Source organism: Lutra lutra, chromosome 2 (assembly GCF_902655055.1).
Source record: "Lutra lutra chromosome 2, mLutLut1.2, whole genome shotgun sequence".
NCBI lineage: Eukaryota > Metazoa > Chordata > Mammalia > Carnivora > Mustelidae > Lutra > Lutra lutra.
Window position 1 is genome coordinate 144,617,434 of NC_062279.1, and position 13,352 is coordinate 144,630,785.

At 53.4% G+C, this 13,352-nt stretch overlaps 1 protein-coding gene across 8 annotated transcripts in view; it reads right to left on the reverse strand.

The window, feature by feature from the left end:
* TBC1D14 (TBC1 domain family member 14) overlaps nt 1–13,352 on the reverse strand; it is a 103,966-nt gene that overhangs the window by 24,835 nt on the left and 65,779 nt on the right. For 7 of the 8 annotated variants that reach the window (XR_007125270.1, XR_007125269.1, XM_047718796.1 and 4 more), the window contains 4 exons: nt 6,261–6,379; nt 4,420–4,502; nt 3,096–3,213; nt 882–988 (listed from right to left, as the gene is read on the reverse strand). Coding sequence is in view for 6 of the 8 variants with exons in the window: in XM_047718796.1 (XP_047574752.1) it covers nt 882–988; nt 3,096–3,213; nt 4,420–4,502; nt 6,261–6,379 (427 nt within the window). In the remaining 2 variants the exon portion in view is untranslated. Of the gene's footprint in view, nt 1–881; nt 989–3,095; nt 3,214–4,419; nt 4,503–6,260; nt 6,380–13,105; nt 13,239–13,352 lie in introns of those variants that run through there. The other variant, XM_047718801.1, reaches the window with a different exon arrangement.

A 13,352-nucleotide genomic window follows, 5' to 3' on the forward strand; every position in this document is an offset into this window, starting at 1 on the left:
GTAACAGTAATAAAAACACGAACCCTACCTACAAAGAGAAGATACAAATCAGTTTTCCACTTGAATGCCTTCCGTGGGGCGAAAACTGCCACCACCCACGGCAGGAGCACGAAGGGCGGGAGGAGGAGGCTCCTGTCTCAGCAGCCGAGACTGTGGCCAGGCAGAGAAGTGTCTCAGCTCCTGGTGTCCGGCTCCCTCTGGGCACACAGCCTCGTGGGCTGCGGGGTGCAGAGCGGGAAGCCAGTCCAGGGTGCACAGCTGCTAGGGTACGACCACCTGCATGCTGCACGGGGCATCCGGGGAGACAAAGAGCCCAAAGAAAGAGGAATACCTACACATCTCCACCTCCCCCTGGACGGCAGCTACCAGGACTCAGGGACCCCGACCTGGCATGGGAGCTGTCCTTCTACGGCGCTTACAGACCAGCCGCCTGGAACAAAACGCTGTCAAAAACCCCACCGCACCCCAACCACGAGGCCTCCAGAAAGAACGCCCGCCTCTCTTCCACTCCCACGTCCCCACCAAGCTGGCTTTCCACAGCACCTGGAGGAAAGATCCTGACATGACCCAGCCCACCGCTGCTCTGAAACCTCTCTGTGCCCCCTCGTCTGTTCCGGGAAGAGGACAGGTATCAGGAGGAAGGCAGGCGTCTGCTCGGAACTCCTGGGTAACAGAAGCAGGGAGGAGTGACCCTGGCTGCCCGCTGTCTCTCCCTCCTGGAGGACCCAGTTACCAGGCCTCTCAAAGACACGACCTCAGGGCAGTGGCTGCCTCTCTTCCTCACGGGGCAGAGGGTACGGGGGAAGCCAGAGGACTGGGGCTGGAAGGTGGCAGCGGGAAAGGATCCATTCTCCAAGCCTGGAATCAGGCAAGCTACTCACCATGGGTGATGTTTAACTCATTGCCAATGGCTAAGCTCCAGACTTTGCCTCTCACACTGGGAGGGATCCCCTGCCACCAGAGATCTCGAACTTTCCTAGAGCACCACCTGCACAAAAACAGAAGCGTGGATTTATGAGTTTTTTCTCAGTGAAGAAACATCCGACCACCCCAGACCAGAAAATCAGGGGACAGAGTCTTGCACATACAGTCCCCACGCTCAGGGAGCCGCAGCCCCACGCTCCAGAGGCCAGGAGATCAACAAGACGGCTGTGACAGGGACGCCAAGGGCCCCGTGTGAGCAGGGAGGGCGCTGTTCTGGAGCTGAACCCTGTGTGACCGGCCCCAGTTTAAGCAAGTAAAGGGAAGGGCTTTCTAGCAGGAGGCAGCGAATGAGAAACAGCCTGGGCCGCTGCAGGAACTACAGACACCTGGGCACAGCGAAGGGGGCCCCAGAGCCCAGCGGCTGGCCGCCACACCCCACACGCAGGCCGGTCACTGGGAAGTGAGCCCCACCAGCAGTGGAGCCGTGGAGGCCTGTGGGCCACGAGGCACATGCACGGCCCACAGCAGGGATTGCCGCCAGCCGAGGATAACGTAAAGGGGCCCAGGCTCGGCTGGGGCTTCTTGGCACAGTGCGGGGAGAACAGCACAGGCTGCTGCGACTGATTCTGCCCTTACCTGTGGCACCCAGAGCAGATTCCTTCTCCCCTCTGCCCTGCAGCTGCTGAGACCCTCCCCCGGGAGGCGCTGTAAAGGTCAAGTGGGACAGAGCACAGGGGCGCCCAGCCGGAGCCCTGAACACGGGCTGCTGTGTAAGTGCCCACATCTAGCTCACACCAAGGGTCGGGCAGGGCAGGAGGCACCAGGAGTGGAGGGGCAGGAGGCATTTTGCAGCCACACAGGGAGACAGCCTAGGGGTTCTGAGCAACCCCATTCTCTTCCTGGGTCCCCTTTGAGAGAAAATATTTCCTGAGCATGTCCAGCCTATTAAAGACACCTAGAGGGACGCCTGGGTGGCTCAGTTGGTTGGACGACTGCCTTCGGCTCAGGTCATGATCCCGGAATCCCGGGATCGAGTCCCACATCAGGCTCCCAGCTCCATGGGGAGTCTGCTTCTCCCTCTGACCTTCTCCTAGCTCATGCTCTCTCTCACTGTCTCTCTCTCAAATAAATAAATAAAATCTTAAAAAAAAAAAAAAAAAAAAAAAGACACCTAGAAAAGCGGGCTTCAGGAATAGCTTGTTTTCCCAGCAGAGATCCTCAACAGGGCCGTCTGACCCCTGTAACGAGAGCGAGGAACACCAGAGCGAGGAAAGTGCCAGAAGCAAGTCCCCAACATCCTGACATCCACTTTAGGTGGAAAGGGACAAGCCTGCAGGGAAACTCCCATCCAAGCTCCATGGTGGCACCTGCTAATGGACCAAGACCCAGAAGATGCTACCCGCCTCTGCGTGTGGCCCTAGGGACCGCTGTCTGCACACTGCCCCTCCCCATTCTGCACGTGCAAGGAGGACAGATCTCTTGCTGTCCACGGGTGTTAAGATGACAGCAGGTGTCAGGCTCTGCTGGGTACTGACCACTGGGAAATGTCATCAAAGACCCCATCCCCAGCCTCAGACAGAAGACATCAGATGCTGGAGCAGATGGGTGCAGTGTACCCAGGGGTCAGCCACAGTCCCATGGGCAGGAATGTCTTCCCCAAGGAAGTATGAGCTTTAAAGAACGAAGAGTTAGCTGGAGGTGTTACAGGACAAGGGCACTCTAAGCAGAGGGCACGGAACATGCAAAGGTCCTGCGGCTGCCTAAAGAGAGGGGTCATCAAGGCGGGAGAGCTAGAAGGTGAGCCTAGATGGGAAGGGTTATCTCACAGAAGTTCCCACCAGGTAAGCAAAGGAACTCACACTGTATACAGAGCAGCAGGAAGTCACGGACATTCTACACTAGGGGGCGGGGGATGACACAGACCTGGGCTTTAGAAGGTTCCTCTGGATACGAAGCAAAGACAACCTGGGGGTCAGATGAGGGCTGTCCCAGTGTCCCGGCAGGGAATGGCGGGGGTGAACTGAGGTGGGGAGGGAGACCCACACCACATAAACGTAAAGGGTAAATTCACCGAAGGCTGTGACGGGAGCTCCAGTTCACACCGCTGCTAACGGCAGGTTCTAGAGGGAACTGCCAAGCCATCTAGCAGTACCCACCACATGACAGCTTACATTGTTTCCCAGTTAGGCAAAATCTCGTTGTTCCAGGTGAGGACGGCGTTGCCGATGCTCTCCTCCAGGCGGCACCTCTCCTCCAGCTGCCTTCTCCTCCGCTGGGCCTCCTTCAGCTCTGCAAACAGCGATGGCAAACAAGGACAGAGCATTGGTTAACTGACACCTGCCGCTCGCACACAGGGTGACTTGGCTCAGAGTCATGCTGCGAAACACCCAGAAGACGCCACCCTCCCAACTCCCGTTCTGGGCCTCTCGGGGTGCGGGACACTTAGGCCTTGTCCACCTCTCGCTAAGCTTTTTAAGGAGAACGCGCAGATGGAAGGACACGCGAGTGAGAACAGGGCTCAGCCACCTCAGGAGAGAAACCCAAGAAACTCCCTGCCCAGCCAACCTGGAACACGGCTGACCACCAGGCGCCCCCGGGCCCCCTGCCCAGTCCCCTTCCCCATTGAGCCTCTAGCCTCACCTCTCACAGCTCGGGCACAAGTCATAGCGTGGGAGGAGCAACTTGGAGAAATCTCACGCATCTTAAACTACATGTGCTTTTTGCTATTTCTTTTACTGCGCTATTTAGCAGTTTATCGCGCTCTTTCTTTTACTAAAACAACATGCAGCATCTTAGCCATTCTCATGTACAACTGGCAGCATGGGGTACGTTCACATGGTTGTGTGCCACCCGCCACTCCAGAACTTTCTCACCTTCCCTGACAGAAGCTCACCACCACTCTACTCTCCAGCTCTATGATTCTCATTGCTCTGGGGCTTCAGGTCAGCAAAATCTTACAATATGCATACTTTAGTAAGTAGCTTATGTCGCTGAGCCCTCCAGGTCTGTCCATGCTCTAGCAGGTGGCAGAACATCCTTCCAGTTTACGCTGAATTAATACTTGTGGGATGGGCCACACTGTGTTTATTACGTATACTTTTTTAAACAGGCTGGCGTCTTAGGGTTTTTAAATGCTGCACGGGATTTCATCAAATCCAATGACATCGTCTTGTAAATGAGGAAAGTGAAGGCCGGAGAGGGGAGGAAGTTTGCTCATCACCTCATCACCTCGGACTGAAGCTTTCCCCAGCCTAGCACTTCTGTCCTAAAGGGTCTCTTTTCTCATGTAAATTCATGGTATTACCTCCTTGGAGAAAGCTACTGGGAATGGACAGTCAGTGGAAACATATGCTTTCGATGAAAGATAATAAATTTCAGAATATTTAGGCATTCACCAAAGTTCAGGATCTAGGGCTCCGGGAGGTAAAAAAAATCTCCAGAAAGACACGCAATCTCATGGCGTCTGACATAAGCAACACATGTGAGAGCCGTTACCTCGTTTCTTGGCCTGAACCACCATTTCCTCGTACTGCTGCCTGTGTTTCTGGGCTTCTTCAGCTGGCTTCGCTGGGAGATTTCTTGACAAAAAACAAAGGATTTCTACTATTACAAACATCAAATAAAAGTCTTTGAAAAACAAAATTTGAGAATTACTTACTAAAAAAAATGAAAAACTCAAAAGACCAAAAAACTACACTTGTTAGGATAACCCAAGACACAGCAATTTCTTAAACTAAAAAGATTTAATTACAGAAGTAAAACAAGCTCAGTATTTTAAAAAATCTGAAGTACAAAGTTAGTAGAAGGAAAGGAACAGCTGCCCATAGACACTTGATCTTCTGGTATTTTTCACCCCAGTCTCCAGAACAACTGCGAGCTGAGCACAGCACCCAGACAGCTGTCACACTTTCTGAGAAGCAGGGACCCCAAGGGCAGGTGTCGCACACACGGAGGAATCCACTCTCTGACCAGTTTCTCCAGGGCGCAAGCTTTCTATCAGCTACTGGCTCATCTGTGTTCTTTTACATAAAATGTGTGTCACAGTTCTGAGCATATAAATGGGGTGTGCAACTTCGAATCCTGGGTGAAAACCTTAAACGCATGGGCTCCTTCAGAAGGTCAATCTGCAGGCTCTTGACAGCTGGGGGCAGCAAGGTCGGGCTGGTATGCTCCCCACATAGCACAGCCTGCATTCTGGCATATTCTGCATGACTGCCCACCTTTCTGCCAGAAGGCATGGCACCTTCTCCCACAGGCCCCGTTTCTGACAGTGCTGGGAGGGTGGTCCCAAATGGGCTCTTCCGAGGTCCCTCTCCATCCTTCTAACCCGGCATTGCACGGACTCCCTCCCCACCTACCACACATTCACCAGGCCCAAGGCCCAAGAGTTAACATTACAAGATCCATTTCTGGGTGGCTCAGTTAGTTGGGCGTCCAGCTCTTGATTTCGGCTCAAGGAAGTGATCTTGGGGTCATGAGATTGAGCCTCACAACGGGCACTGCTCTTGGCATGGAGTCCGCTTGGGATTCTTTCTCTCCCTCTCTCCCCCCAACTCACACGTGTGCACGCTCTCTAAATAAGTAAATAAATAGAAAAATAAAATCTTACCCCCCCCCAAAAAGAATATGACCCACTTCTGCAGATTTCAGGGTGGGCAGGGACCTAAGAGACCACTGTCTTAACAAGCTCTCTTTTTCCCTCTATCCAAAGCTGTGGGATTGTCCTATTCAAACAAAATGTTCACGGAAGCTCAGTACTTAAAAAGAGACTGTCTGTGGCCTGGGACAACGCAGTAGTCCCTTTACCTCACTGATGCCTCCAAACGTGATCTGTAAACCAGTCATCAAAGCCCATCTCATCTGCCGACGGACTCTAGAGGCCCCGGGACACCAGAGGTGGGCCCATGTACAGCAGACCTCCAAAAAGCTAGCAGGCTAGGCCAGGAGCTGACCCACTATGCTGGGGTGTCCTCGCAACACCCCCTTTGCAGGACACTTCCCTGTGTTTCTTGCCATTACGAGTCAGCCCATAACCTACAGTGGCTACTGAAGTATTTCTAAATGCTAAATTATAATGAAAAACCATCTGAATGGAAAACCTTGGTCAAAACTTTTGTGTTAAAGACAGTTTTGCAAACTGGTTATAATTATTATCATAGAACACACATTAACATAGGGAATAATGAGGAACTGAGGATTTTAGTATGTACCAGGGGTTACTCTTCTTCCCTAGAGTGACCCGAGCTCTTAATTCTAACACAAATGTGATCAACAAATTGTGGCTTATCTACTAAAGCAAACATTCTAGAGATTCTAAGAATCTTTTAAAGACTCACGCTGGTCTGTCTTCCAGGATGAGAGCGGTAGTGGACAGTGGCTCAAAATCAAGATTCTTCCTCACATTCTGCTTTGGAGAGGGTGGCTTGCTAGGTCGTCCAGCCTTGTCTTCATATTCCTGGGACAAAGAAACAATGGGTAACTCTGGGCCTAGCCAGTTCTGATATTATGAAGTCCCTCCAAGCACAAGAGAGCTGTTTTGTAATGAGGTCCTTTAGGTCATTTTGAGGGTAGCATATTGAAAATATTTCCTTTTTGAAAGGAAACACTGCCAACTAGAGGGGTCGGTCATAAAGCTCTGCAGTGAGGACTGCAGCTGCCCCTGCTGCTGGGGGCTTGCGGGGGGGGGGGGGGTCACTGAGGACCACCATCCCAGCAGCCCCCCTCAGGCTCTATGCTTTTCCGGGATAAGAGCTGTCTTCTGGCTTCTGGATGATGCCAACTTCTACTGGTTATTGCCGTGGCCACTGGGAAACTCAGGGCCATAGCACTCATCTGACCCCTGGCTTCATCCCCGACATGCTTCCAACCCAAATTTCAAACCCCTTTCCTTTTATCTCATGGCATTTTATATGTTTTTGTTAGCCCGTCCAACAGTTTCCAACATGAGGAAAAGGTTAAACATTTTTTGCAGAAAATGATTAGAAGTGTTTCTTTTCATAGATGTATTTTTTAAGCACAGCTGACTCAATGTTACGTTAGCGTTAGCGTCAGGTGCACAACATAGTGATTCAGCCAATGTGGTTGCCACGTCTCACCATGAACGCTATGACAACATCACGATGTTCCCTGTGCTGGGTCTTTTGTTCCCATGATTTACTCATGCCCTAACTGGGAGCATGTGTCTCCCACTCAGTCTCTCCGCCCCCACCCCCCCGGCAAGCATCAGTGTGTTCTCTGTACTTAGGGGTCTGATTCTGCTTTTTGTTTATTCATTTGTTTTGGTTTTTACATTCCACATCTCAAAGAGATCAGATGGTATTTGTCTGATTTATTTCACTCAGCATAACACACTCCTGGTCCATCCACGATGTTGCAAACGCGGTTCCATTTTCTTAAGAGCAGGAGCATAAAAAAAAAATTCTTTAACATCTTTGTATGAAGCCGTCACTGCAAGTGGTTACGTAAATAACAGTGCTACAAGCAGACTCACTAGCTCTGGGTCACGGATGTGTCCCACGGATTGTAGCCCAAGGCTTGGTCACACCTGGTGACCCACATTCCCAATGCCCAACCAGAGGAGTTCGGGGAGTCAAGCAAGTTGGCACCAAAGAGTCTGGCTTCTGGAACAGCGTGTGCGTTGTGTGCCTGTGCCTGGGTGTGTGCGTGTGCATGTGTGCGCACGCGCACATATGTGCGCGCCCTTAGCCCTCTGCCAAAGAGAAAAACAAAACAATACTTTCTTATTGCCTATGTTACAGAGAAGGCTCTTGGGACCCTCCTGCTCGAGGGAAGACCATCTAACTGCCAAGACAGGAAAACAAATGAACAGTTAACCCACGATTTAAATAACCATTCCAGAGAACAACAGAAGCAATATCACGAGCAGAAAGCCATTGATTGCTAAAGGAATTAGACCGACACTGGCTGCCAAAGGGCTGTTACTGGTAACATTATTTGGCCAGCAATTATTCCCTCAGCCAGAAGAGCCTAGAGAAGCCTCTAAAAAGTAGAAAGGCGCATTTGTTTCCTCAAAGGCTGCAAGACAGGGCACCCCAAGAAGCAGGTGGGTGGGGCAGTTTCTGTGCATCTGGGTGTGCAAGATTACATGCCGTCACCGTCTACCCTGAAATGGTCCCACTAAAACACCAAAATGACTCCTACCTACCCGAAACTGAGAAAACAGACTCCCTCCTTCATGGAGTCAACATCTGAGCACACACGGTGTCAGGCACTCAGCTCTAACTTCACACGGCCATCGAGCCACTGGAAGCTTCACATCTAGCACCAGGATGTCAGAGTCTTGAATTTTAGAGACAATATACCCAAAGCTGTGTGTTAAGAAAGATTCTGAGACATACTGGATTTTAACAAGAATTAGTCCCGAATGCCCCATAAGGTGCTACTTACCTGCTGACCATGGAGGCCGAAGATGGCAAACCCAAGTTAAATGTCCCAGAACATGGACACCCATTTCCATTTGCTTTTGTGTGCTTTACACACACAGTCTTATTCTAGCTCTGTGGCAATCTCCATGGCAAGTCTCACCCCATTCTACAGACAGGGTAACTGAGGCTCAGAGTGAAGTGCCTTACCCCCCAAGTACACAGCCAGCAAGGGACTGGGGTTGGCCATTCCGCCACCCTGCACCAGCCCAACCTCTTTGTGATTACACTCAAACAGGTATGCAGTGTTAGAGGGAAAAGGCCCAGTTCTACATGGGTTAAGTGCAGCCACTGGAGCCAGATGGGGGTGGGAACAAATTCGGATTCACCGAGAACCAGTTGCGGCCTCCAGCAAAGCCCTTACTGGAATCCCTGAGCTTCATGTCCACACGTCCAGAAAGGGAAGGAAGCCGTACCAACCAGAGAGGACTATCTAAGGAACAGGGAGAAGCTTTGTGCACAGAAAGTTCTCAATAAAGGGTAGCCCTGGCTGCTGAATGCCATTACCCTTAGGCCTGAAACAAGCATATAAAAAAAGAAAAAGAAAAAGAAAAACAGAAAGAAAGAGAAAGCAAGCAGGCCACCAGCCCTAGGGCCAAACAATCACGGAGCCCTACAAAGTCTGCAAACAGCACAAATACAGAAAGGAGTAAAAGTAACCAAATGCCTTGATTCGTAACCAAAAAATATCAGATCCCTTCATTTAGTGCTCAGAAACTCTGTCACAACAACACGCACCACCGCACCGCGAACGAGCGGAGAGCTTTGCAAGAACCTGACACACACGTCAGCGTGACTTCGCCTTCCCGCCAGCCCTCTGAGCCAGGAGCCGCCTCTGTCCCCACGTCACAGATGGAAGGTGCAGGCCCAGCTGTCAGTGACCAGCCCGCTGGGGAGCGGGGGACCTGGGGTCAGGAGACACGCAAGCAGCCACACTTCCCAGGACTCTAGAACGCACAAGAGCCACTCACAGACACGATGCAGAAGTAATTCAGTCATTCACATTCTGTCTAAGAAAAGCTTTCAACCATGACAGAAACCTGTAATACTGAATTAAGGGCAGAGGTAGGGCAAATACTTTTGTTTTAACCACATAAAGCACTGCATGATTTAAAAAAAAAAAAAAAAAGAGGTGGCTTGTCCTTCCCATACTTGAAATTACAGGGAAAGCCTTTCCAGAACTCCAAACAGCACTGCCGGTGTGAATGTCATTGGAACGTTGGAAACAGTCACAGGTCTCGCTCCACACCTAGTTCTTCCAGAGCCTCACACGAAGATGTCAACAATTAGCTCATTTTCCCAATGCGACAAACTGACTTTAGAAACCAGAAAGGACTGACTGCCCTTTTCTGCCGCCTGACCGTCGCCACCACGGACCACGCCTGCTCCTGAGAAGGGCCCGTCCCCACCCACCCTGCCTCACTGCCTGGTGTCCCCACCCGGCTGAGGGTACAGAGGGACAGATGTACACACTGCCCAAGAAGAGCCTGACTCCCTCAGGAACCGGGGTGATCCCAAGAGGCTCATGTGACCTTGCCCAAGTGGATCCTGTGACAGGCACATAAAACCTGGAGAAGTCTAAAGTCCAAAGGACTTGCTCCTGATCTTCCTGAGGATCCCAACCATTTAACTGAGAAAGCTGTGGCTGTCTGAAAGCATCCTGGGAACAGAAAAGATAAGGATGCCGAATTCTGGCCCACTCTGACCCAGAGCTGGGTTTACCAGTTGGCTCCATATTCCTAAGACCAGGAAGTCTTCTTGTCCCCTCCCCTCAGTTGGAAATCCGAGTCACCCACAGCCTCTGTTTGCCCTGATTGCATAAATTTGTCTAAGCACTCAGCAATAAAATCATTGTTTAACCAGGAAAAAAAAAAAAAAAAAAGACAACTATTCACTCCAAGGCTCCTTTGGGGGCGGGGGGTGCGGAGGGAGAAGGGCTACAAAAAAAAAATCCCTGGAGAAACAACGTTCTGCCATGACTTACCAGTGTTAGGCACGCCATGGGGACGGGGACAGAGTGAGAAGCAAACAGTGAGTCGGAAGCCTGGTTCCTATTCGGGCAAGTCCTCTTTGCCCTCACTCAACCCACCTCCTCATCTCCGAGAAGGCTCCCAGGAGGAGGGGAGGTGAGGCCCGCTCCAGAGCTACTAGAGCGTGAGCCCCTTCAGGGGGTCAGGCGTAGCCTTCGGCCAGTCTCTCCTCACAAAGTTTTTCTCTTGTTGGGACCCCTATGGGATCAAGTTTTGATTAGCCCGCAGGCTGCTCAGTACAGATCACCCTGCCCCACACTGCCCAGCCCCAGAGGAAACAGAGAATGGGGTTCTTCAAAGTTCCAGGGATAAATCAGTTTAAGTGGTCATGAAAACATTTTCTTTAAAATCAAACAATAAGAGAGAGAGAGAAAAAAAAAGCAGAGTCCACATAATAAGGACAGTTTTTTCAGTTCTATACTAGTTTTATCTCCGTCCAGAGTCTCAACTTAAATTGTGTAAGGCACAGGGGATGGGGGTGCAGGGGATTGTCAAAAAGGTTTACAGGCCACTCATTAGTCAGCATGGGAGGTCCCAGCCCCTGCCCTGAGGAGTTTACTACCCCCCACATCCTGCTGGGAAGAACAGACCAAGAGCAGCAACAAACCAGGGGCTGAGCTGTGGGTGTGGTCTGATGACCTAGCAAAGGGTCAGGGGGAAAAGCCAGGACAGCGGAGCAGGGTCCCAACTCCATGCAGGGGCCGAGAGCCAAACAGCTTTAGCAGGCAGGAGGAAAATGGAAAGGGCCCTCATCTGCAAAGGGACCACACGGGGCCAGCCCTGGAGGAGACCCAGACCTCAGCCCTGAAGGGCTCTGGGAGGGGCAGTAAGCCACAGAGCTGAGGAGAGCAGATCAGGAAAACTGCCGCAAGAGAGCAAGGCTGGAGGACTGGGTGTCTAAGGCGGCAGGAATCCAGGACAGCATCTCATCGAGGGTGCCACCCGAAAGGACACAGGACAGGGCAGATCGGGGCTGGACACTGGAGAGGCATCCTGCCGGCACCAGCCGCAGCCAAGGGACACACAGGAGCAGGCTTGTCCGCGGGTCAGGACCAGTGAGTTACATGGGGAATGGTGCTGAGTCCAAGTGCCAACAGCAAGCTCCCTGGAGCCGGAGGGATGAGCCTCGAGAGAGGAGCTGGACTTGGGGCGAGCTGGAAAGTGAACTGTGAGAGGAGCCCGTCTGATGTGCCCCGCCACAGGAGCCACAGCCCCCATGTGATCGTGTAATCCATGTGATCGTGTAATCGGGACAGCGCTGAGGGCGAGTAAAAGGGTGACAGACTCCTCAGATACATGTTTAACTTGCCATTAAAGAGGAAAAACAAAAGACAGCGGGACAAACATTTATTTGAGAGGAGGAAGAAAAGATCAAGCTTCCTGAATGATGAAAGCATTCCGGGCAGGATGGCAGGAGGGGAGGCCCCCAGGCTGCCTGGAAAAGGCTGGAAAGAGCACAGCCGTCCGACAAGACCTGTGCTCCAGTCTCTGACTCAACTTACACCGTGGCAAGATTAGACTCTTCCCACAAGAGAGCTAGTGCTGCAGGGACCTCGACAACAAAGCAAGGCGGGTCATCACGCATGATCCCCACAAGACCCACCGTTCACAGCACCAGTGGCCACACCTTCATAGGCCAAGAGCCCAGGCAGCCTGCAGGGGAAGCACCAGGGGGCCAGGAGGCCCAGGTTTCAATCTCAACCTCCTCAATGACCATCAGCAGCGTGACCTTGAGCGCATTCCTTCGCCCTTCCCCTGAGAATGGATTATCAGATGACAGCCACCGCAGGTGCCCAGAAAATGGCTAGGAATTCTTTCCATTGCCGGGTACTACAAAATCACCCTTCTCAGTATTTCCCCAGCAGGGCCGTGGGGAAACGCAGAGCAAGGAAGAGCCTGGAAGGCCACAGCTGGCTTCACACCTTGCCATCGGTGACACGCAGTTGGGGGGGGGGGGGGAGGCTCTGGTCTGTTGGGACGTTCAGTGGCCTGTCCAGGTCTCCCAAGGACTCAGCCTTCCGGGAGGCCGGCCTGGTGACCACCCGCCTGACCTCACAGCGAGAAGGCCCCCTGAGGACCTCCGGGGCTGCTCGCCGGCAGCGCGGTTCCCGGAGAGCATCCCCCATCTCACCGGAAATGGCATTTGGGAAAGCAACTGTGGGGAACCTCTGTTCAAGGCCGTGCTCCTTACAAAACACGCAGAACACCGAGTTAATAGGCGGCCTGGGTAGTGCAATGTCTTAAAGACGAACCGGGGCTTCCAGCAAGCCTGGCCGCTGCTGCCGTCTGATCCAACAGGACGCAGGCTGCCCCCGCCCGCCCCCCGCACGAAGGCTTCCCCCAGCATCCTGGGCAAGGCCCCCTGGCCGGGGAGAGGGGGCCGGGCCTGGCCCGAATCGGAGAACAGGCTGCAGTCCCCCGCGGGGCGACAACAATCAGGACGCGGCGGCTCACCCTTCGGCCACTCACTGCCTCCGCCGAGGCCGACCCCCGGGGGAAAATCTCTGACTGCCTCCGCCGAGGCCGACCCCCGGGGGAAAATCTCGCGGAGCCGCACACACAATGCCTGCGGGGAGGGCGCGGGGAACACGGCGGCCGCGTGCAAGCCTCAGCTCGCTGGAGCAGTGGTGTGCAAAACACACATATGCACACGCACCCGGGCGCACCCACGCTAGGCACCCGGCCGGTGGGCGGGCCGGCCGCACTCACCATGAACGCCGCGGGGCTCAGGGGCGCGCGGCCGGCGGCTCCATGCCCGGGCGGGCTCCGGCGGGCTGCTCCGGGGACCTCGGGCGGCGGCTCGGCGCGCGCGCGCGGGCGGGGGCGGCAGGCCGCTCAGTGGAGCGCCGATGCCGCGCCGCCGATGGGATCGCGCGCTCCGCGTCGGCGCATCAGGCCTGGCTCACGGGCGCTGGGCGGGGGCTATGGGCGGGGAGGGGCGGGGCTCCCAGCTCCC